Source organism: Chelonoidis abingdonii, chromosome 22, assembly GCF_003597395.2.
Source record: "Chelonoidis abingdonii isolate Lonesome George chromosome 22, CheloAbing_2.0, whole genome shotgun sequence".
Classification (NCBI taxonomy): Eukaryota; Metazoa; Chordata; order Testudines; family Testudinidae; genus Chelonoidis; species Chelonoidis abingdonii.
In genome coordinates, this window is record NC_133790.1 from 4,109,725 (window position 1) to 4,133,738 (window position 24,014).

At 46.0% G+C, this 24,014-nt stretch overlaps 1 protein-coding gene across 6 annotated transcripts in view; it reads right to left on the reverse strand.

Annotated features, from left to right (window-relative positions):
- The window catches only part of ACACB (acetyl-CoA carboxylase beta), a 67,859-nt gene that overhangs the window by 1,936 nt on the left and 41,909 nt on the right, over nucleotides 1-24,014 (reverse strand). For 3 of the 6 annotated variants that reach the window (XM_032805413.1, XM_075059993.1, XM_075059995.1), the window contains 26 exons: nucleotides 23,520-23,609; nucleotides 23,227-23,345; nucleotides 19,695-19,832; nucleotides 18,918-19,017; nucleotides 18,730-18,837; nucleotides 18,426-18,482; nucleotides 17,828-17,869; nucleotides 17,499-17,714; nucleotides 16,358-16,513; nucleotides 14,309-14,512; nucleotides 13,456-13,611; nucleotides 12,901-13,023; nucleotides 11,834-12,103; nucleotides 9,989-10,086; nucleotides 9,493-9,613; nucleotides 8,847-8,957; nucleotides 7,969-8,112; nucleotides 7,477-7,597; nucleotides 7,183-7,279; nucleotides 6,690-6,786; nucleotides 6,283-6,418; nucleotides 5,510-5,687; nucleotides 3,365-3,477; nucleotides 2,523-2,677; nucleotides 1,712-1,882; nucleotides 85-221 (listed from right to left, as the gene is read on the reverse strand). In XM_032805413.1, the coding sequence (XP_032661304.1) occupies nucleotides 85-221; nucleotides 1,712-1,882; nucleotides 2,523-2,677; nucleotides 3,365-3,477; nucleotides 5,510-5,687; nucleotides 6,283-6,418; nucleotides 6,690-6,786; nucleotides 7,183-7,279; nucleotides 7,477-7,597; nucleotides 7,969-8,112; nucleotides 8,847-8,957; nucleotides 9,493-9,613; nucleotides 9,989-10,086; nucleotides 11,834-12,103; nucleotides 12,901-13,023; nucleotides 13,456-13,611; nucleotides 14,309-14,512; nucleotides 16,358-16,513; nucleotides 17,499-17,714; nucleotides 17,828-17,869; nucleotides 18,426-18,482; nucleotides 18,730-18,837; nucleotides 18,918-19,017; nucleotides 19,695-19,832; nucleotides 23,227-23,345; nucleotides 23,520-23,609 (3,458 nt within the window). Of the gene's footprint in view, nucleotides 1-84; nucleotides 222-1,711; nucleotides 1,883-2,522; nucleotides 2,678-3,364; nucleotides 3,528-5,509; nucleotides 5,688-6,282; nucleotides 6,419-6,689; nucleotides 6,787-7,182; nucleotides 7,280-7,476; nucleotides 7,598-7,968; nucleotides 8,113-8,846; nucleotides 8,958-9,492; nucleotides 9,614-9,988; nucleotides 10,087-11,833; nucleotides 12,104-12,900; nucleotides 13,024-13,455; nucleotides 13,612-14,308; nucleotides 14,513-16,357; nucleotides 16,514-17,498; nucleotides 17,746-17,827; nucleotides 17,870-18,425; nucleotides 18,483-18,729; nucleotides 18,838-18,917; nucleotides 19,018-19,694; nucleotides 19,833-23,226; nucleotides 23,346-23,519; nucleotides 23,610-24,014 lie in introns of those variants that run through there. The other 3 variants (XR_012654733.1, XM_075059994.1, XM_075059996.1) reach the window with 3 other exon arrangements.

Here is a 24,014-nt window from a genome sequence, read left to right on the forward strand (position 1 = left end):
ACCCAGGAGACACGTATTACTCAGTTTTAACGAAGCAACACCCAACTTCCTCCAGTAAGAAGCCAGAGCACCCCATTTACTCACCTCCGGATATGTCTAAGGGCATAGTCCCGTTTCAGATATTTTATGTTTTCTCGAATGGCTGATCGGGAACCCTCCTCTTCTTGCAAGTGTTTCTCCAGCCATTCCACCACTGCCTGGTTATTGTCCCAGAGATAGCCCTAGAGAAAACAACAAGAGCATCTTTGCATACTCCTGAGAGAGAGGTGAGTCCTACAAAGTCATCCAATCCATCTTCTTTCCAGTGCAGGGTTACTCCTGATTGTACTGTCAAACCCAGATTTAGACTATCTCAGGACAGACAGCCTTCCTTGGGACACTATTCCTCATACCAACAGATCTTACCCTCACATATCTTTTAAGGCCCGTGCAGGTCCTGAAAGCTGAAGCAGTTATGCAAACAATGCAATGCCTTCATTTGCATAGCAGGTGAAAATGCAATGCATTATTTGCATAATTCTACTCCCTTTCCCCAAAATTTCCTTCTCACTTCCCCTCTCCCTGCCTCTTCCCCGAGCATTACTGTTCTGTCAGGTTTCTTCCTCCCACTTCATATTCCCACCCAGACATCTGGGCTAGTTCCCAATATATTGGTTTGCAATTTTTCAGTTGATTCTTGGTTTCTTATTGATTTATTTTCCCACTTTTCCTATTCTCTTCGATGGTTCTGTAACCCCCTCACCTCCCATCCTTACTGGTATTTGAAACTCCTCTCTGCTCAGTGTATTTCATACTCAACATCTTTCTTAATGATCAGGAAGAGGGAATGTGAAGTAAAACCTGAGCTAAACACAGATCCCAGAAGTACAACACTAGACTCCGCCCTCAACTCCACAGATTATTCTGTATTTTGGTTCAGGCACCCAGTTGTCAGTCTGCATGACAGTGTTCACAGCTGAGGCCAAGCAAATTCAGTTGGCAGAGTAAAACTTCATGAGGTTGTAATCAACTGCTTTACTCAGAACTGAATATCCTTGAATCTTACATTCAATGTATCTCACATTCCCTTCACCTACTAATTCCATCATTTCATCAAGCACTTCAGTTTGCTTAGTGAAACTTATTCTGAAACTCATGTAATTTACTGCTTAGGGTTCTGTCTTTCCCTAGATGGTTAGTGGTTCTATTTCTCTTAGTATTGGTTCTATTATTTTATGAGGGACAGAAATCAAACTTACAGGGTAGTAACAGCCACGATTGTCAATTAACTTAAAGTTCATAAGTCATGACTTGAGAATTTTTATTTAAAGATAAATAAAAAAAATACAACAAAGCAGCTTGAAAGCACCGGCATGCAATCTCTTCTTTCTCCACTGATAGATGCTGCTTCAAGATAAAGAGATCAACCATGTGACTTCTTTTTTTGCACCATTTTGTTTAAGTTTGATGATTACTTGCATCCAAGTGTAGGTCACCTGATCTGAAGAGACCCTGCTTGGATTTTAGTGGCCACTCACCATGGCAGGAATGTTACGCTCAAGCTATGGAACAGTAACTCTGATAACGTTTCAGCCAAACTCAGAAAGTCAAATGAGCGTGTGCATGTGTGGGGATGCACGGCAGGGTGTCGTTGGACAGTACTGGAGCCACTGAGAAAACAGACTGCAGATCAGTAACACAAGAACCTGAAATAGCCAAGATGAAGAGATACCTTCACAGCTCCTTCCGTCTCCATGAACCAGCGGCGCAGCATGGACTGGATGTGAATGTTGCTGAGCTCACTGTCTGCATTCAGAATCTCCGTTTTCACCACCTCCTCCAAAAGGAGGCGCCGCAGACGCCAGTATAAGAAGGTACGGGCTTTCTTCCACTCAAGTATATCCTGGGGTGATGGAGGGAAGAGAGTTCAAAATTCAGGCTTGTACAGGAAATGCTTTGGGGATAGTGGAGATGAGGAAATAGCTGAAGTTCAGGATACTGGTACATTCCATTTGTCTGGATAAAATATTTGGGAGGGGCAGGTGTATCCTTGCAATCTGCGTCTCCAGAGAGATTCCCCATTGTGACCTCCCCCTGCTTATAGACATGCTGCCCTTCTCAAGAGTAGCATCGCAATCAGAGGTAAAACCTCTGCTGTTCAAATCCTTCAGGGACAGCAAGACTCTCTCCAGCAGCACAATGCAACTCTGACCAGAATTCCTTTCCACACAGCACTGCGCTCTAACAGAGCCCAATCCTGGAGCCAATGGGGTCCTAAGTGGGTGCTGGGGCCTCAGAGAGAAATACTAAGTCAGAAGCATTGGTGCTGTCATGTCACGCAGCAGCAACCTACTCCCTTGCTCTTGCCCATCCCATGACAGGACAGGGTCTCACCCACATCAGCCCTGGGATTGCCCTCTACAGTAATGAGATTTTTTCTTTAAAATGCCTTGATCATGTTTTCTAATGGCGAATCATCAGGGCTGTTACATTTCCCCAATATCAGCATAATAAAAGCTGAAAGCAAAGTGCTATCGCTTAACTGCAATAACGCCCTTCTCGTGCATTCTTCCTGGCGTGTCGTGAAGGTCAGCAAACTGCACTGCCACCTGGTGGAAGATGGGTAACAGGAGCTCTTCCCGAGCTTTCAGCTGCTTTTTCAGCTCTCTGTGATCCTCTTCTAGGAGTTCTGGGGTACCTGTTATTCCAGGAAACAAAGCATCTGTCAGTCTGGATTTGAGTTCAGTTACCTGCAAGCCAGGCTGTAAGAGAGCAGCAAATTTTAAACTAGGAACAACCAAGAAAGGGTTAAAAATTCTCCTCAAAAACACAAAACAAAACAACCCGAAAACCCATGGGCCTAACTACTGTACTAATGACCTTAAATGGGAGTTTGTAGTTTATACACTGACACAAATGTGCATGGCACACTACAGAAAAATAAGGCACTGTCTCTGTCCAAGGAGTTTCAAAGATCAAGCTATGCCTAAACAGACTGAGTGTGCTTGTGTTTTACATATAGCATCTTTATAGTTTCCTAAAATCTTAGAAACAAAAAGTAACTTAGAAGAAATAACATTTGTAGAGCTACTCTGAAATTTGTAGAGCTGATGATTGTTCTCTGAGGGTGCGTGTGAATCGTGTGAAGAACAGATAGACAAGGCACTATGGACATCACAACCCCTCAGAGAGATTATTGTTAATTTATATTCAAATAGTACAGAGTGGCCCCAATCAGGTCAAGCACTGTCCAGGATTCACTGTTAAAAGAAACCTCCATTGGCACCTAAACAGGATTTCCCAGATGGCCACTGCAGCCTCATGATTTAAGCTAGCAACGTAAACTGGAACAAGAAGGAAAGGGGGAAACAAATTCTCTTCTTACCCAGCTGTTCAACGAGTCGGGCATAGACTGAATCAATTCTTCTCATGGTCTTTATCAAATCCTTCTTCCTGAATTTAATTTCCACTGTTCCTTCGGCTTCTAAAATGCCTCCCCTAGAAAGGACGGAGGTTTTGTGATGCCAAGTTTGGTACAGTGGAGAAGTCTGTATGGGGAAGATACATTCTGGGAAGCCTTTCCAGTTTTATATTATTTTCAGCAGAAATTTTGTTCTTATTGTTACAGAGGGTGTTTAAATTTGAGGATTAAGAGCAGGGACACAGGAAATCTGCAAGGGTTTCCCTTCGCAAATCTCAGATTTCTGCAGCTCTCTCTTCCTAGCATTTTCTACTATTTGCCCCTACGTTCAATAGTTATCACCAAATATTCAAGAAGATAAAAGAAAGGCCATTAAAAATAAAGATAAGAAGTTTATTTAGCCCAGCAATGTATACTGTTGGAGGATCAGTTATGTAGAATATCCAGCAAATTGTGCTGTTAGAGCCCAACAATCTTTAGCTGTTGGCTCATCAGTTTGGCAGGTTAACAAATCCCAAGTGTTAATGAGACTGCTGCAAATGAGTCTATGAATTCATGAAGGGATCACATAACGGGTTCGTATTTCCTCTGCAATGTGCCTCACATTTTTTGGGTGTTCTGTAAGTATTATTTCTAACAATACAGGTTCTCTCCTAGTACTTGAAAGATCTCAGCAGATCACCAGTTACAGAGTTGTAGTTGTATAACTTTAAACAGGACATTGGTTAGGTATTGTTCAGACTTTTTGCAATAATTGCATTCACAATGACTGCCCTGCTTGAAAGTCAGGCCGAAATGTGGGTGAGGTGATATCTTCTATTTGACCAACTTCTGTTTGTGAGACAGACAAACTTTTGAGCCACACCAAGCTCTTCGTCAGTTGGTCCAACACACACCTTGTCTCTCTGATATCCTGGGACCATCATGGCTACAGCTACACTGCATAAAGCAGAAATGAGTCTTTTCCCCAAGTGTAGTTTAGATTTCTCTTCCACCCCTGTGGGCTGTTGGGAAGGATTTATCAGTGAAGAGAACACCATTCAAAGGCCCCCAGGCACATGGCATGGAGAACACATGCACTTTACAAGCATAGGAAAAGGAAGGTCACATTTTCATAGACTCACAGATTCCAGGCCAGACTCACAAGGCCAGAAGGGACCATTGCAATCATCTAGTCTGACCTCCTGCGTAGCACGGGCCAGAAACCTGCCCCCAAATAATCCTAAAGCAGAGCTTTTAGAAAAACACCTGGTGATGATTTAAAAATAGTCAGGACTGGAGAATCTACCATGACCCTTGGTAAAATTGTACCAATGGTTAATTACCCTCACTGTTAAAAATGTACCCCTTATTTCCAGCCTGAATTTGTCTAACTTCAGCTTCTAGCCATTGGATCATGCTATAACTCTCTCTGCTAGATGGAAGAGCCCATTATTAAATAGCTGTTCCCCACGTAGATATTTATAGACTGTGATCATGTCATCCCTTAACCTTCTCTTTGTTAAGCTGAATAGATTGGGCTCCTATCACTATAAGGGATGTTTTCTAATCCTTTAATTATAGTTGGTCTTAGAACCCTCTCAAGTTTATCAACATCCTTCTTGAAGTGTGGACTCCAGAACTGGACTCAGGATTCCAGCCATGATCACACCAGTGCCAAATACAGAGATCAAATAACCTCTCTGCTCCTTCTCAAGATTCCCGTTTACGCATCCCATGATCACCTTAGCCCCCTTGGCCACAGCATTGCACTAGAAGCTCATGTTCATTTGATTATCTATCACAATTTTTTCAGTCACTGCTTTCAAGAATTGAGTGCCCCATCCTGTAAGCAGGAGCTACATTCTTTGTTCCTAGATGTGTACATCCACACTTAACTCAGCTGTATTAAAATACATATTGTTTGCATGATCCCTGTTTACTAAGCAATCTAGATCACTCTGACTGTTTTGGGCTCATCATCCTTATCCAACCCTTAAAAAAATATGGAAATGCTGACTAGAAACTTAAGCCAAAGGCTATGGAAAAATGCCTAGAACAGTAGAGAGTTACAAGGAAAGTACCAGAATAGAAGACTCCAAAAAACACCCTGCGAAAGATATTACCTACCTGCTCTCCTTGTCTGCATAAAGCTCCATGTACACAGGGTTGATTGTTGGATCAATTACTACCCAGGACCCTCCTCTTAGCTCGGCATGTGGGGGGATGTAGACAAGAACAGGCTGTTTAAACTGCCTGAGGCTATCGACAATGTACGCACCAAACTTCAGCACCTGATCGTACATATCTGAAAACCAAGACCTTTATGTTATCAATCACTTGTGGTAACACCTCCTGCTTTGCAGAACTAACAGAGACAAACTATGGGTTGGGTGACACATGCCAGGGAGAAGTGCCAGGTTTAATATTTCATTCCCTATCCCTTCTCTGGACCCCTGCACTTACCTCTACTCTAAAGTGCCTGCCTCTTCCAGATGCCACCCTGCAGCCATCCCAGCTGAGGATGCCCAGCAGTTTGACTCTATAAAACCTGCTAGATTTCTTACTTAAACAATCCAAAGCACTTCCCTCCCCAACAGAGACTGAACAGGCTGCCTCCACAGTAAAAAATAAACCAAACAAAAGACACCCCAACCTGCAATGTGACACTAATGCAGCCCTCCTAGCCGTCAGCTCCTGCAGCAGCTGCCGTGCGGGAGAGCTATGCAGGAGGCGAATCTCAGAACAGCATCACACAGTCAGCATGCTCCCGGGGGAAACAACACTCCTAGAAATAGCAGCAATAAAGGGGACATGCTGAGCTTGCTCAGGATCCCCATACTCCACGTGGGATCACAACCTGGCTCTCCTCACTGACTCCGGTTCGGCGAAGAGCAAATCACCTTTCATGCCACTGGAGAATCCCCTCCAGTTTGCAAAGATCAAGAGAGGGAGCCGCTCTCGGTCGAAGTCCCTTATAACCTGGGCAGTTTTAAAAGCTGAATCTGGGAACCACACCTGTCCAGCCTGCTGGACTATCTGAAAGAGAGCAAGCAGGAGTGTTCAGTTAGGGTTAGATTCCTCTTGGCAAACGAGGCTGGTAGGTCAACAAAGTACGGTCATCGGACGGTTTAAAACCGGTGAAGGGATCTAGGGTAGTTGATTCCACCAGCCTGAAAGATGAGGAAGAATGGAGAAGCCAGAAATCCACACAGAAGGGTCATCCAGAGCAGGATTTTCTTCTAGCTTTATGATACAAAGCATTGCCACTGTATATATGTTCACACTCCCCAATGGTTTCCCAACATACCTTTGCTTCAGAATCCAGGTTTGCAGGGTCAGCTGGTATTGCCATCTCCACAGTCCGGGTCTCCACCGCTACCACACCGATGGGGATCCCTCCCAATCTGCAGAGAACCAGGGACCAGTTCGGTTTCTAAAGCAGAGATGAATTTTTACTTCTATCAAGCGGAAGAGTTCAACTGGTCTCAAAGCAAGTCCAGGGGGCTTGCTTTCCCCACTGCTCAACAGAGCAACATAGGGGGGACACCACAGAACCTGTTCCCAGGAAGGCTCATCCCCCAGGAGGGGACGACGCAACCCCAAGTTAATTAAAGCACCGCTTGGCTGAAGGTCAGCTACCTTTTATACAGACAGTTTAGTGCCTACTCCTGCCTGATTTACCACTCAGACAGGAGCACAGACTTCAGTGGGAATCGCGATTCTGCACGTCCAGGCAGGAAATGGCTCTTAGTGTACACTGTTAACAGCTGGTTTAGGGAAGAGCCGTGCTTTGTTGTTACCTTGCTCTGCCAACTACAACGGTCTGTGCCCAAGGCTGCATGATCTCCATGAAAGTGCCATGATCAAAGAAGCCACTCTGCCAGGTTCCCTTAACAACTGTCCAATGAAACAGAGCACATAACTGTAAGGCTATTTTGCTGACCAGTTCACAATAAACTCCCAGCGCACATTATATCAAACAGCAGTAAAATTCTGCGGACACAAGACTGGGAGCATTTTACAGCAACAAATACACGTAGGATGGAGAGACAGAATGGAGTTTCTGCAGAAGGTCTAGGTTAGAACACGCTTACTTGGATGTGGTCTTCCTGCCAGCATCCATCTGGGGTCGTAGGGGCCTTTGGAAGGGACAAAATCAATTTCTCGTTCAATGGGGTCACTTGTAGCAGTAACAGGCACTGGGCTACGATTGTCCTGTAAGAAGAAAAATCTCTAACCCAGTTTTACCAAATAGCACTACAAAAAATCCGTTGGACAATGTTTGTTCCCACTCTACCCTTTACCCTACTGAAATGCTACTTAGGCTGTTACAGAAATAGCATTAATCCAGACTAATTCCCTTACCTATAATTATTCTTCCCTATAGACAATATTTCACAATACTTTCTACGATGCTTCTAGTGCATTAGATGGTGGCAGAAACGCCTTCAAAATAGCAACTACAGAAGTAATTTCCGTACATCGAATGGATTATAAAAAGCTGTTGGGGTGTTTGTTTTAAACAAGGCATTGCATTAAATAAAATGTCACAGCCAACACATTGTCGTCCTGTTGGAGCTACTCACCTTTGGCATATACGAAAGCCATTGTAAGATGGTGTAGACACCCTCAAAGTCATCTGGGACAGTCACATGGGAAATGCCATTATTATGCATGATCTGAACGCCTCCAAGCTGGTTATTGGATGTGTAGACCTCACGCCCCAGGACCTAGTTAAAGTTATAAACAGAAAAGATTATCACCCCTAGAGTAAAGTAGCTGTAGACGTTATGCACACACAAACTTGTGCCTGTTTAGTTAAAACTAGTACAAACCTGTGTGTAGACATGGTTATTTTAAGTGGCTTATTTTAGTTTAGTTTAAACCTATTCTTGACTGACTTAAGCTAAACTTTGGTTTTGTAAAGTAGGAGTGTCCACCTTGCCTTTTGCACTGGTCTAACTAAATGTGTTTTTTTTTTTTTTAAAAAACAAACACACACATCCCTTCTTAAATTAAGCCGGAGTAACTCTGCATTTAGACAAGTTCATACACCTGCTGCACTGAACTAGCTGACTGAGCAAGGCACTCTGAATGACAGCTCTGGCAATGACTTGCTCTGTGACCTTAACAAATCTCTCAACCTTTCTGTCTCAGGAAACACAGGGGAGTGGTATATGGATTAATGTTTGTAGAGACCTTCAAATGCTGTGAATCACTTGGAATTCCCTTACTAGTCTCTTGTACACATATTCCATGAATAACTCATCTGGTTTAAACACCTATCACATCCAGAGTACTGTGGAGTTTTTCTGTGTGAAATACTTAGTATCCATTATGGAATTTTGCAGGTGGGAGACAGGGAATGTCTCTGGTTGCTATAAAGAAGAGTGATAAATCAGCACAGGAAAGGACAATTTTCAGGGGAAAATAAAATGGTGAGAGAAACTAAACTCCTTGTTACCTTATTTAAAGCACTAGCCCCAGTGAGGATGATGTGGGAATTCTCCACCTGTATCACTCGCTGCCCTAGCCTCACCAGGTAAGCACCAATTCCAATGGCACAACATGTCACCTAAGAGGTGCAGACAAGGAAGACAAAAATTACTGAGGAAAAAGGGCTACATAATCATGAGGAAGAATCAACAGAACTCTACATTTTTTTGTACCAACCTGGAAGATAGGTAACGAAACGGCTGCTGCTAGTCTGTTTCATCTAAATGATACACCATTACCACAATCAAAGTGACCTAATGAAGCCTGAACTCTGGCATTGTATATAATAACCTTGTTGTTTCACTCTGGTTTCAGGTTGCCAGCTGAAAGTGGCTAGTTCTGCTCAATCTTCTGTTGAATGTAGTACACCACTGGTGTTTTAGACCAGAAAATAAATTCTAAGCATTTCACAGCTGTAGCATACTTCACCTGAACACCAATAGCTAAGTTGGTTCATAGGGATTTCATAAATATTTGGCTCCACTTCACTTGACCAATCCTGAGCAGTCTCATTCTGGGTGGCTTTAAAAGTAAATGCCACAGATGCCTCGTGTGCTGTATAAGAGGGAAGGAGAATGGCTCATAAAATCAGCTAATGATTCCAAAAGCCATACCATGCTAATGGTCACAATTTCATCATAAGCAATGGAGGACTCCCCAGCAATGGTACCAGATGCTCTCAAGTTCTCCACACCGAACCCTTCATCTTTACCGATGATATCAGTTAGGACATACCTGTGGGGAAGTGGAAGAGACAATACAGAGCCAGAGAAGACAACAGAACAGGCTCATTTTCACAAGGTGCACGGTAAGGCCTGGGACTCAGGCACAGGAGACACCGTGTGACCTAGGGTGAGGCCTTTTGCCTCTCTAGGCTGCGGTTTCTTCATCTGTGAAAAGGGGCGATACTTTCACTGTCTCACAGGGGTGCGATGGGGATAAATCTAAATATCTGACAAGTACACGACGCTGGGTACATGCTCAGGAGAGCTAGCTCCATGTAGCATAGTGGCTGGTTCAGCATGCTGGCTACATCAGAGGTCAGCGGGGAACTTACACCTCCGGCTTGCAGCGTAGACGTACGCAGGACTTGAATAAAAACCCACTCACCTGGACACTCCTCCTTCCTCTACATGCTCACAGTGCACAGAGTTCACCGAGCTGATCCTTGTGTAATCCTGTGGCGTCAGGTACAGGTACTTGAACCCCTTCCAATAAAGTGGGAAAGAATTAGCTGAAGAAGCTGCCTGCATAGCCATTAAATACACTATTTCCAACAGGTGCTTGCTACTTGCAAAAGGTAAAGTCTGTTACAATACAATCATAAGCAGCTTGTAGTGCAGTTTTCACTGATTTGTAGTTTAAAAATCTAATAGCTTATGTGATGGGGCAAGGCCAGATTGCTACAGTAAAGTAGTAAGGAACAGGTATGTTAGCCCCAGGCTAACCAAATCCCTAGTACCATGGTAACCAAATGGCAGTTGCTCCAGGTTAATCAAGACACCTGGGGCCAACTGAGATCTTTCTAGAAGGCAATGGAGATAGCTGCATTGATTGGGCCACCTGAAGCCAATCAAGGGCTGGCTGGGACTAGTTAAAAGTCTCCCAGTTAGTCAGTGAGTTTGGGGGTGTGAGGAGCTGGGAGCAAGAGGCGCAAGGAGCTGAGAGTGAGAGGGTGTGCTGCTGGAGGATTGTGCTGGAGGATTGAGGAAGTACAAGCATTATCAGACACCAGGAGGAAGCCTGTGGTGAGGATAAAGAAGGTGTTCGGAGGAGGCCATGGGGAAGTAGTCCAGGGAGTTATAGCTGTCATGCAACTGTTACAGGAGGCTCTATAGACAGCTGCGATCCACAAGGCCCTGGGCTGGAACCCGGAGTAGAGAGTGGGCCCGGGTTCCCCCCAAACCTCCCAACTCCTGATCAGACACAGGAGGAGCTGACCCAGACTGTGGGTTCCACCAGAGGGAAAGATCACTGAGGTGAGCAAATCCGCCAATAAGTGCAGGACCCACCAAGATAGAGGATGAACTTGGTCACAACTTTATAAAATAAAGCTGTACATGTATTTTGCTAATTTAAGTTTATAAAGAGCACAGTAATGTATTCATTTTATAATGTGTACACACACACACACACGCCCCCCGATATACCACCACATTACACGTAACACACTGATACAGCATCACCAAACCGCAATAAAAAACGTATGCAAATACCCACAAGTGGCTATGAGAATAAAACAGAAACCCTTAAATTCATTGGGTAGAATTTTCAAAGCATAGAAATTACTTAGGGTCCTTAAGTCCTAATGTCCCATTTGCTTATGGTGAGTTAAGCACCTTAATGTAGGCACCTAGCTCACTTTTGGACAATAAAACTTAGGCTCCTTCAGTGATTTTGAGATTTTTTAAAAATTTTGCCCATTGTTATTTTAACTGTAGGGTTATTTGTTAGCCTGGACTGTGAGACAAAAAGAATAAATCTAGCTTTAGACCCATGCACAGCACAAAGAACTCTGCACCACATGCACAGATCTGACCATCGGCCACCCACGGACCAGTCTGACTCAACTGAGCCTCTACAATCAATCCAGTTCTCAGGCTTCCCCCTCTCCTGCGGCCTGCTTTGAAAGGGGCATTTTAGTGTCACCTTCTGGTTTCCTGATCCAGTTAGTGGGTTCACCAGACACTGCAGAGAGGGGTGGGGGGGCGATCCCACAGCCCAAAGGTGGCAGGCAGCAGACAGGATGAGGATGGAGAGTACGTGGAGGTGGGGGGACCTGCTCGTGAGTGGAGCTCTGCAATCAGACTTGTGTATTAACCCCGTATGTTATCAAATCCCATTTAATCTCAGGGCTGCTGATGCATCTTTCAACCCTTCCGATTCCCAAACTGGGTCTTTCGCAGAGAAGGTTTTCTCCCCCCTTCCCAACTGTAATGAGACACATGCACCTACCTTGTACAGATCCATGGGATCGACCCAGGCTACCTGGAACATGTCCTTTATCTCATCTGCAAACCCTATCCGTGCCCCGCTGTTCGCTGCAATGTAGATCCGTGGGACGCCTTCCGAGCAGGCCAGCTGCGAAGCTCGTAGGAAGAGCAGATTCTCCTCGGGCCCGAAGGAGCCAATCTTGCAGGTGATGTCGTTGCTGATAACAATGATGTCTCGGCCTTTGGGATACTCAGGGGTTTTCAACTTCATTTTGAAAGCAACCATCCCAACCTGCTCAAAGAGATAAAGTCACATGAGCAAGTTTCTCAAGAGGAAGTAAATACTAGTTGTAGGCTATGCTCTGTCACAGATTAATCAATGGCTCTGTATAAACACACAGCTTCTACTCCCAACAGCGTTCTCCAAACTTTAAAATGTAATTCAGGTTGATCTGTTCAATTTGCTGAAGTTCAGGCTTCTAATAAAGTGGCTACACCACCTGGGAAACAGAGTCAGTCACAACTCAGATATGATTCCCTAACCATTTATGCGATTCAATTCGTTCCTCCAAGATGCACCACATAAACTCTGCAGAGCATCTTGCAAGGCAGGAGGAAGGGCTCTACTTGAAAGTGATGCTGCCAAACTAAAGCCAATGAAATAGGCAAGGCTTGAAAAATTGTCCCAACATCTAAGGACTCAGCCATGCTGAGAGGCACCTGTGTCACCATACACCTGTGAGATAAATGAACCAACTGTTGTGCACCATTTATTGGAATTATATTTACTTGTAGCAGGTCAAACAGCTCTCTACATAATGCGTTCAACAGAAGTGCAACTTACATCTCTTCCTTTCATTTTTCTGTTACTAATCTCTCTCTCTGGCTCCACTCCATTCTCTCTCTCTTTTCCTTCCTATAACAGATCACGATGAGTCTTTTTCTGTGTTGTCTTTGGCATCTGTTTCCTCCTCTCTCTTCTTCCCCCCCCTCTCCCCGATACCTCTTCCCTTCTGTTTTCTGTCTCCCACTCCCATACCATACCCCCCCAGCTCTACACTGTCTCCTACCTACTCATTTTGTTCATACCTCATTTCCTCCAGGTATCCTGTTCATCTCCACCAGCTGCCCCTGGGAATCCAACACTAACTCAGTGTAGGTTAGAACATCTTTGGGGTACATTTCTGTAGAGCCCCACAATTTAAAGAGAGCCTGCAAAAGAACCAGTTAAGAGAATTAAACACACACACCTGATGAGAGAGAAAGCATGTGCTGAAGCAGTTCAAAGGCTACTGCTGCACTACAAATGAACATCTATCTGATGACATTCTAATTATTTAAATGAAGAGAGGACAAGAACAATTGACAACATGGATCAGCTTTGTTTCTTGCTGTACAGGACATTCTGGTGCAGCTCCTTCGCTGGCATTCCCCCACTGAAGTCAGCGGAGCTGTGTCAGTTGTACATCAGCTGAGGATCTCCTTAGAAAACACTTTACATAAATGAACCTGTTTTTACGCTAGTTTGGCATAAGAGGGTTCACCGCTCAGCCTCTCCCCCCCAAACAGGAAAAGCTGGAAATGGAACTAGGAAAGGACAGGACAGGACAGGACTATTTCCAATGACTACTTAGCAGGCCTTACCTGCTTGAACATTTCAGGGAAGTCGTACACATAGGTAGTGCCTAGTGACTGTGCCTGGAAGCGCTTGGACTGGAGCAGATCCTTGGTAACGTATGGTGTGTTAATCAGCATCCCATGCTGCGGCCCTTGCTTATCCCCATAGGAGTGAAACATAATCTAAAGGGAAGGTCAGAGAGTCAGTTCCCCACCCACACAGATGAATTGTTCTTTACAAAGTTAATGCGCACTCCCTCAGATGTGAGGTGTGGAGAGTGGTTTAGAAATGTTAGATCAGCTAGTATATGACAATGCCCTACATGGTCAGTGATAACTGGATTCAATATAAAACAACAATGGGTGGGGACATCACAGATGATATTGTAATGAATAGTAGTGTCTGCATGCACCACTGCCCTCTGCTGCTCAGAACCAGAACAGTGCAACTATGTGTCACAAGCCTATTATACTCCTCAGAGCTGGCAGCAATTCTCCTCTAGCTTGAGTGGTGCTTTTGGAGCAAGAGGGTCAGAGTTCTGTTCCTGATGTCACTTGAAGGTTCCAAGTAGCTACAGTGTGCAGCTGAATGACAGCTGTGGCCCCAGACTTGTTACAATATTTTCAGGAACTGTAACACCTTGAGTGGCAGCTCCCAGGAAGCCCTGACAGGAAGTACTGACTCCAGCCCTAATAGGTGCAGAAGTCCCTCCTGATGCTACCATAATTGAGTAATTGTACTTGCTTAACTATGGTAACAAGATCTGGCGAAAGGAAAGCCTGTGGGGAAGAGAGTCTGAGCAGAAGGGAAATGCAGAGTGCATTTAAAAAAAAAAAAAAAAAAAGGCTGGAAGCATTAGCTCCAGTGTAAATCACGCACATTCCCAGTCCTGGGATCATTCACTTCTTTGTAGAGACTAATATCCAGGTAGTAGCCGGACTCATTGGTCAGGAAGAGACGGATAGGAATGGCTTTGCCAACAGGAGTCAAACGAATATTTATCTTCACTTCAGCTTGCAGGACCCGGAGTTTCCACAACCTGCTGCCGTAGCGCATCACCATGGAGCGGACAGCCTCCTCGATCTAGGGACACAAACGCCAGACACCTGGGCATGACTGATGATCTGGCAGGGGAATCTCAAAACAGTTTCATTCAGACAGCCCGATTAGTCTCATGACTACGTAACACCACACTTCAGGCCGTAACATGCCACAAGTCTAAGCACAAGAGCATCTTTTCCCTGTCCTGCTCCTTTTAAGCTTTCACATGCAGACATTTTAAATGTGTACCAATGAGAAACTGCTAGACATCCCCCTTCCCTGGCCCTGTACCACCACCTCCCTGCTCTCATCTCTGGCATCACTGCAACACCCTCCCAGTCCCCTCCAGCTGAGCGCAACTTGGTGCTGCCAAACGTGTTTGCCTGACCAAAAAACAAAAACAAAAACTGGTTGTGTGGAACAAGTTGTGGAATCTCAGTCATTGGAGGTTAAGAGCAGGTTAGACAAACACCTCTCAGGGATGGTCTAGATCAGGCCTGCACAACTCGTAAAGCGGTGAGGGCCATATTATTACTCCAAAGAAAACAGTTGAGGGCTGACCCCCTCCAGCGCCACCCAGCCCCCCTTAAATACTCACCCCCCTCCCCCAGCACTGCCCGCCCCGCGGAAACAAACTCTCCTTCCCCAGCGCTGCCCCACCGAAACAGCGGTATTGAACCTTGGTAATATGTTATAGCGGGCCCCTAAGTAGTATAATTAAGGTAAAAGAAAAAGGTCTTTTTGCTAGAAGTAGAATAAGATCTTCCCCCCACTTTGTAATCAATTGCTCTGTTGCATGAATGAGGTGTGACTGAGGAAGGTGTGGAAGGCAACACCTCCAGACAGCAGCAACCCTTGGAGAGGGGATGGGAGCTAGACCAGATCAGCAGAACAGGTCAGCCACTGACTCCTCGCTCACCTCCTCCCGGCTTGCTTCCTCAGCCCCCGCCACTGCCCGCCCGCCCACTAGCCTTCTTAGCCCCCCCTTCCCCGTCACCGGCTCACCTGCCCTCCTGCTCACCTCCTCCTCCCTTCTCCCACACCCGTTGGGCTCGCCTCCTCACCCCCTGCTACTGCCCATCTGCCTCTTCAGCCCCCTGCCCTCACCCGCCGTTTGCCTACTCACCCCCCACGGGCCACACAGTGAGCTCACCTACTCACCCCCCACGAGCCGCAGAGTGAGCCCACGCAGGCCTCATGTTGTGCTGGCCTGGTCTAGATAACAGGTAGTCCTGCCTCAGTGCAGGGGACTGGACTAGATGACCTATCAATATCCCTTCCAGTCTTACACTTCTATTCAATCTCCTCCCTGCCTCCCTGCTTCTCAGTCCCTGACAGCCCAGAAAGCAAGGGTCCTGTGCACCCCCCACATTGATCCCCTGGTACTGGCAGGCAGCCACTCAGTACCACTCACCAACCATTTTACATGAGAATTCCTGCAGATCTAAGCTTAACAGACTAATTCATTCCTATGTTAGCGGTCTCACCATCTCCCCAGCACACAGCACCTCCACTGGGAGCACACAGAACAGAAGGCAAAGCACTGCAGCTAATGGAATGGAATGGGGGAGAGGGTGGAAGGAGAATGGAACAGCAACAGGATGATCACTACTTGGGGGAAGAAATGTCTCCCATCCCTCCCAATTGCTGCTCCTATAGCCAAATCTACCACAGTGAAACCTCTGCGTACAGGAAAAAACATGGCTGTTCCATTTTTCGTGCTCATCAGAAATGAAAAAGAAAAAGGGTTTGATTATTTGTATTACCATAGTGCCTTGCAGCCCTGGTCTCAGACCAAGATCCTGGGATGCTAGGTGCTGCACAGACACAGACCAAAGAGGTGACCGCTGTCCCAGAAAGCTCGTTCTCCACTTCGACGAAGCTCACCTTGGACGGATCCATGATGACAGTGGGCACAAAGTTGAGGAAGATATGGTTACAGTCAGTGCGGACACTGGTGTTGCTGAAGGCCACTTCCAACTCATCCATTGCTTCCAGGAGTAACCGTTCACCCTCGTTCTGCAGGTATTCAAAAGAGGCCTCCTGGAACAGGGCACAAGGCAGCGGGTGAGCTGGGAATGAATAGCGAGCAGCAATAACACCACAGGTAAGACAGAAGCTTGTCCCTGCCCGAATCAGGCTGGCGAACGAAGTGCAGCCTTAGCCTCCATCAGTAATACAGAAGCGTAACCCATGGCTGTGACAGGGTCAGAGCAGGGCATTGGCACCTGCAGTCTCCATGTGCCATGCTTCTATATTAAAAAGGAGCAGAGTTGCAATACGCTCCTTCACAGACACAACTGGGCGTGTAATCCTGAGCTCCTGCAAACTTGCAAAGTTTGGGCACCCCCGCAAAAAAGAAATGCCCCACACCCTGGTTATCCTAGATTGCAGTCCTTAAAGCCAGAGCAAAATAACAGCAAGGAAATCATAGCTTTTCCCATTGGGTGTTTCCGAACATTATCCATTAATGAGTCAGTAGCTTGATGGAGGAAAAGGTGATCTCTGAAAGAAAGTGACCTGGAGGTGAGGCACTATTTCAAACCTGTCCCCAACTGGTTGTGGCCAGAAGGATGGTCTTGGGGCTAAGACACTAGATTGGGACCATGGATATTGGGGTTCAATCCCCAACTCAGCCACGGATGCCCTGTATCAGCATGGGCAACTCATTTCAATCTCTGTGCCTTAGGCTCCCCAGAGGACAGCATGTGGCTGTGAGGATAAATTCATCAACGTCTGCAAGACACTATGGAGATGGGGGATAGAAAGTGTCACGGATGGTCTGTAGTTTCTATCACATCTAGTCAACATGCGTCTGCATTTCAGAACCATCCTCACAGCTGGTTCCTGTCTTGGCAGCCACAGCAGACTGGCTAAAAAGGAGTAGCATATGCCTATTCAGAGAGAGGGGTACGAATACACAACAGGCCCATCCCTCCCTGCACAACAGTCTTCCAGAGAGCTCTACAGGTCTGGACAAAGCAACAAAAACACGGTGTTAATTTTGAGTCACACTAAGTCCTTTTACCTTAGTGATGAGATCAGAGTGTCTTATAATGGCTCGTATGAAAAACCTGTAGTCAGTAACTTCATTGCCCTCTTCCACTTTGGCAGCTCCTAGATAGAGGTGCATCCTGTGGTTGGCACAGGGGACAGCAGTCAGGTCAAAGTTACGCATCCGATTCAGCTCCAGTTGGAAGGCCAGGGCTGGTTCCAAGTGCCGATAAATCCGGTCTTCTGCAAACTGAGTGCGCACCAGAGAAGAGAGCAAACCTCTGTCTGACTTCGGAATAATTTCACTATTTCTAGAGCTGACTTAAGAGACGTCAGACAGTAGAATCGGACAATGAGCCTTACCTCATCTCTTGCTCTAAATGTAAAAAACTTTGGAAATTCGCCCTACAAAAAGGGAAAAAACCAAACACATTAACAAAATTAACTCAGCAATGGCAATAAATACAGACAGGAGACTCAAGCAATTCTCACCTGTACTAGCAAAAAGGGCATTTAAACACAAGACAGTGAAGTCACCCCCAAAAGAGGAAGAGCAACTTGTAACATCTTTGTTTTGAACCCGTCCCACTCCATCAAAAAATTCACATTTTACATTGAGTACCCTCCTATAAAGAGCAACACAATAGATATGCCAATCTATTGTTACAGAGGCTAACAGGTTGCTTATGCCCAAATAGATCTGTTAGTCTCTAAACTGCCTCGTTGTTTTTGCTGATACAGACTAACATGGCTACCACTCTGAAACCTGTCAGATTGCTTATAACCATCCATAACACCTTCTACTGATGTCCTTCTTTTATCCCTCTGACACATACCACTCATGTCTTAACAGGCTTGTAACATCTAGCCATCATTTACTAGTCTTTAAAAACTACATTGAGTGTACACTTGAAAGCATGACCAACATGATACTGCAACTCAAAGTCCTCTCTCCACTCACCTTCTGCACAATTAAAAACGTGATTCTCCGGAGGCCACAGTCAACAAGGATGTTTTTCTGTATGAAAAGCAGGAGACAAGAGTCACATCACCAGAAAAGCCTTCATGTGCCCAAGGGTATTTTAAAATACCACCCCCAGGAAAACAGACAACTCTGACCGACATTACCACTAACTCCGCAAACAGGAGCATTATACATTGTCTGCCAGGAGGGCTGAAGTGACAGCTGTAGTACATCAGGTGAGCATCCTGTAAAGGAGCTGCACCCCAAGTTTATAAGCAGAATACTGTATGAGGCACAAGACCTTCGACTGAGCAAAGGTTCTGAAGACTGGCACCAGCTCCTCATCCTCAAGGTGGCCGGCCCATCGGATGGCTGTGTTCAAGATGTGGATGGGCTCCTCTTGGATGGTCTGAAAACAAGACGGTGACGTCAGCCCCAGAAGTATTCACGCTGTGTCTCCAGAAGGAGATGACCAGACAACAGCCTCACCTTATTGTCCTCTTCTTCGTAGAGTGTGGATCGCGCCTCGCTGAACAAGGGACTCTCTGAGGGTGGGTCGGCAAAGCAGGAGATCACTTCATCAAAATTCCTGGCAGAATCCAAACAAGGTGTGGTGGATAAGTCAGTGATTGCAGCTAGCTAGAGAAGTCCTTGCACAAAACCCACCTAATACAAAAGCCAACAGCCTCGAACTATGGAGAGTGTTCCCTGAGGACAAGCATTCAGCAGGGAATTGGGTACATCAGCAGCGAAGGAAAAAAACTTGCCTGGGACTCAGTTCCACAGACTCCCTCTGTGACCCTGGGAGTCACTTGTTAACCTACCCTCCTCCAAAGTTCACAGGCGTGTGTTAAGGATAACCCATTAATGGCTGTGAGGCACTCAGATACTATGGTGGTAAGGGCCGTGAGGACCTACACACAGAGAGGCAAGCACTCCAGAAGAGTTACAAGTTACATTCTCTTTAACAAGTGTTTCCATGAATTAAAAAAGCAACAGTTTACCTAAGGGGAATCATCATCTCCCTCTGCTTTGAGTGTCACGCTGGAAACATATTCTCCAACCACCTAATGCTGAGCTTTGGCAAGATCCTTTGTACTCAGCATTTCTTAACGGTCAGACTGAAGACCGTACACAGAACTAAACACTCGCCTGGTTTGCTTTGATATAACAGTGGTAGTACCAGGTTAGCATAACGGAGATGGTGTTGGCTAACACTACGTGTGCTATTTATTCCGCCCTCCCCCCACCATCTTCCCTCCATACCTTGTGAAATCTTCAAATCTGTCAAAAGCAACCATGGCTCCCATTCTCTGACACAGAGGAGAAAAGCCGCTGTCCATGAACAGCTCAGTGCTATGCCTGGCTAAGTCAGGGTTCGATACGCTGATTGGGATAGACATTCTGTACAAAGAACAAGAGAGCAGTTAGATAGGACATGGATACAGGTAATACTCATGTGATGCGAGGAAACAGCTTATCTAGAATTCATGCTCATTTAAAAAAAAGAGAGAGAGAATTACCTGTATAAATCTCCCTCCCCCTCCCCTCACCGGAGCTGAGGTGTCTGTAAAGAATCCTATCCATACTGCCTCCTTAGCCACCAGTGTCTTGTTACTGTTTCCTTTTCTGTACCCAGATCAGACCTAGTGACAACTATTCCGAGAATACAATTCTTTTAAAAACCCTTTAACGCTCACATCAAGCTCACTGCAAAAGCGCTCGGTTTGACAGACCCCGGGGTTTCTGGGGAAAGCTGAGGGTCGGTGGTTTTAGGTGCAGTGGGATGGGGTTTGCTGATATGTTTTTCCATTTTATTAAACTGCTGGGAAATGTTTTCATTGGCTGTGATTTTAATTGCCATGTGGTGCCTAGAGCTCTCTTCTCTATTATATTCTTTTAAAAATGGAAAGAACGATCTACCCAGCTTGCGTATGTCTGAAAAGGGGCCTGTCATGGAGATCCACATGCCAATAACAATAGCAAACATACACACAAGAAAATAGCCTTTCTGCACAAGTCACTTGGCTCAGGAGCTGGATGCAAGGCACCGAACAGAAACACTGGCAGCATCAGCTCAGCCCTACAAACCCATCCTCCTGGGTAGTCCCACTAGAGAACCCCAAAAGTTTCCTCTTCCTTTTCACTGACAGCTCAGTGATCCCAGTTCCTCCACTGGAGACACTCAGCAATGCAAGGAACAGGTGGGGATTTTAACTCTGCTTGGGCTCACTGTCTATCTGCAGCATGCTCGCCCCATGCTGTGCTAGCCATTTGTTTCTTGGAGTTAAAAACAAAAAAACACACCGCCTGTTCGGATCTTTTACATTTCCTGATTAGTGGATTCACAGGAATTGCCAGTGCTCCGACTCGCAACGCTGGCTCAAGAGAACTGTAAGAATTTCCCTTCGTTTCCAGGCCCTCCATCAAGTTATGTTTAAAACATGCCAGTGACAGCCTGACAATCCCACTACCACCTTGTAGGCATGTGTTACTGATGTCTGCATCACACAGTGCCAGTGGCAGCATTCTATAAAGAGATCTGCTATAATTTTAATATATCCCATGCCTCAAAGTTCTTGGGTCACTGATACCATCTTGCATCACAGGTAGCTTAAATGTGGGGTAGAAGTTCACTGAAACCCAAGAATGCTGGCGAGCAAGGCAAATCACCTTTCTTGGCAGCGTTTGCACACTGCACTCCCGCCCCCTTACCCCAATCCATAATTCTTCCACACCAGCCAGGGAGCGTAAGATTGGCTCAGTCTTCCCTGCAGAGCACCAGTGACCAAGTTCTGCACAGAGGGAGTCTAGTATTCCTGCCTCTGCCTGCGGCAGTTTTGCAATGAGATTGTTTCCGTCTGTCAGCAGGATCTTCTCCCATCTCACATTAGTCCAACATGCCAGAGGTGAATAATTTATTATTAACCTCACTTGTATTAACAGAGCTCTACTTGCACCAAAAAAAAAAAAAAAAAGAGGGAGCAAATAATCACAGGGCTGTGATTTCTCTAGAACAAGGGTTCTCAAACTGGGGGTTGGGACCCCTCAGGGTTCATGAGGTTATTACATGGGGGGGGGGGGAATCGCAAGCTGTTAATCTCCACCCCAAATTCTGCTTTGCCTCCAGCATTTATAATGGTATTAAATATACAGAAAAAATGTTTTTAATTTGGGAGGGGAGGGGGTCACACTTGGAGGCTTGCTATGTGAAAGTTTGAGAACCACTGGACCTAGAACCAACCTGGGTTTGCACAAGGACATAGGCTCCAAACTAAGCAACAGGGTTAATTAATTCACATTAGAAACAGACTGGCAGATCTGAGAGGTCTTCCCTGACGTAAGCCCTTTTTGGACTGTTACTAGTACAGAACTACATCCTTTGGGCTCTGAGAAGAGAGCAGCCTACGTTTGCTGCTGGTACTATTTATGTTAACCCGACCAGCTTTACTTTGCACGGTCATGGGCCAAGCTGAAGACTGGGACTCAGGACTCCTGGGTTCTGTTCATTACTATAGTTCTATCACCGAACTGCTGCGTGACCCTTGGTGAGTCCTTTCACTTCTGAGTTCATCTACAGAATGGGGAAAGACACCGGCTCAGCTCCCAGTCATGTGACAAGGAGTAACACCTACAGAGCACTTTGGAGATGTAAAGCCTCAAGTCTTTATTTTACTCTCCTGCCAGGCACACCTGGCTGCCTCTAACAGCTCTCCCCTCACATTCTAAAAGGAGCGTCCACGGAGGTGACTACCACGGCACTTAGTAGTTTAGGTTTGTTCTGATTTTGGCTTACAGAGCAGCATCCAATCAGCTTGAGGGACGAGACTGTGTGCAAACTTCTGCTCATCTCCCAGCACCACTAGGAATGCCTGATTCAGAAAGAACCCATTCTGCCCTGCTTGCTAGAGAGCAAAGTGCCACCATAGCAGTCAATAAGTCATGGGGGAAAGAGAGAGAAATGGGCACATCAGGTAGAGTGTTAATGCAGCAGGCATTAATGGACTTCTCATGCTTCAAAGAGAAAATTCTGCACTCTACCTGCTCAAAGCAGGGCTGTTGCCTCTGAAATCAGAGTATTGAACAACTCGGTGAGCTACAGCATGGAACACCAGCTCTTCGATTCACACAGCAAACCCAACAATGTGCACCAGATGGAAAAGGGGATTTATCCACTGAGAGCCCACCTAGGAAGGCTTAATAATTTCCCTTTGAGGGTCTCCATCATTGAGTTAATGAGAAATTAATTAAACAGCTTTACAAAAGCAGGTGGGGGGGAGGATGCTCCAACCTCCTCATGTATCCATCGTTAAAGTTATCAAGCCATAGAAGCATAGGCACCAACTCCATGGGTGCTCTGGGGCTAGAGCACCCATAGGGAAAAAATGGTGGGTGCTGAGCACCCACTGGCAGCTCCCTATTAGCTCCCCCTCACCCCCCAATGCCTTCAGCCTGCTGGCAGGCCCCACCGATCAGCACCTCCCCCTCCCTCCTGCCCACTGCAATCAGCTGTTTCTTTCGCAGAGTGCAGGATGCTCTGGGGTGGGGGAGGAGCAAGGACGTGGTGCACTCAAGGGAGAGAGTGCAACTGAATGGGAAGGGGTGGAGCAGGGGCAGGAAGAGCCATGGCATAGGTGGGGCCTTGGGGGAAGGGGTGGAGCGAGGACAGGGCCTGGGGCAGAACTGAGGGTCAAGCCCTCCCCCCAGCACTTCAAAATGTCGGTGCCTGTGCATGGAAGTCAAGTTCATCAATAACCACGTAGAACCGGACAACAGACTAAGTGCAGGTCATTCCTACCTATTTGGATGCGATGATGGCAACATAAACTGAAACTCTACCACACATGTGCCATCTGAGAGCTGACGATGCTGCAAGCTGTTTAGTTCATAGGCGATATATCCTCTCCTCACGTACACCTGAGCAAAGATGCAGGAGAAGAATTTACTTTGAAATCAGAGTGCTTTCCCATCGCTGACCACTGAAGCAACCACGATGGGCAACACAACTTCTCTCATTGGCACTAAAAGCAGCTCTAAGAGCTGCATTTTTTCTAAATAAATGGCAGCCAAAGTCTTCAATTCACTCTTTACCTCCAGAGCTGCCATGCGCACCAGCTGGTTGGAGTGGTAGAAGAAGGTAGGGAGTACATCAAAGATGGTGGTTTCCGAGAGGATCAGTTTCTGTCATGAGGAAAACATAATTCAGTGCAAGACAAGGTTTGAACAACCTAGTGCTGGCATGAAAGATGAAGAGATGGAAGTTAGACAGCTGCAGTTGCTTCCAATCTTGAAGCTCCCTCAGTAGCTTTTGCTAGATTCGTTAGCCTGCAGTTCAAATGAGGGTTTTGAATGATTTAAGATGTAATCTAGAGTACCCGTCACCACAGTTCTCAATTCCTAGCATATGGACATGTTTCCCTACTAGGGGAACAGAATCCTCCATTCACTTCCGACCCCTTCTGAGGAGAGTGGCAGAAAGAGAGTGAACCTGTGCTATGGGCCTTCGTCTAGAAGAGATCAGAAAGCAGTATTTCACATGGTCTGATATATACTAGCATCAATAGCTTGAGCTGCAAAACATTCATG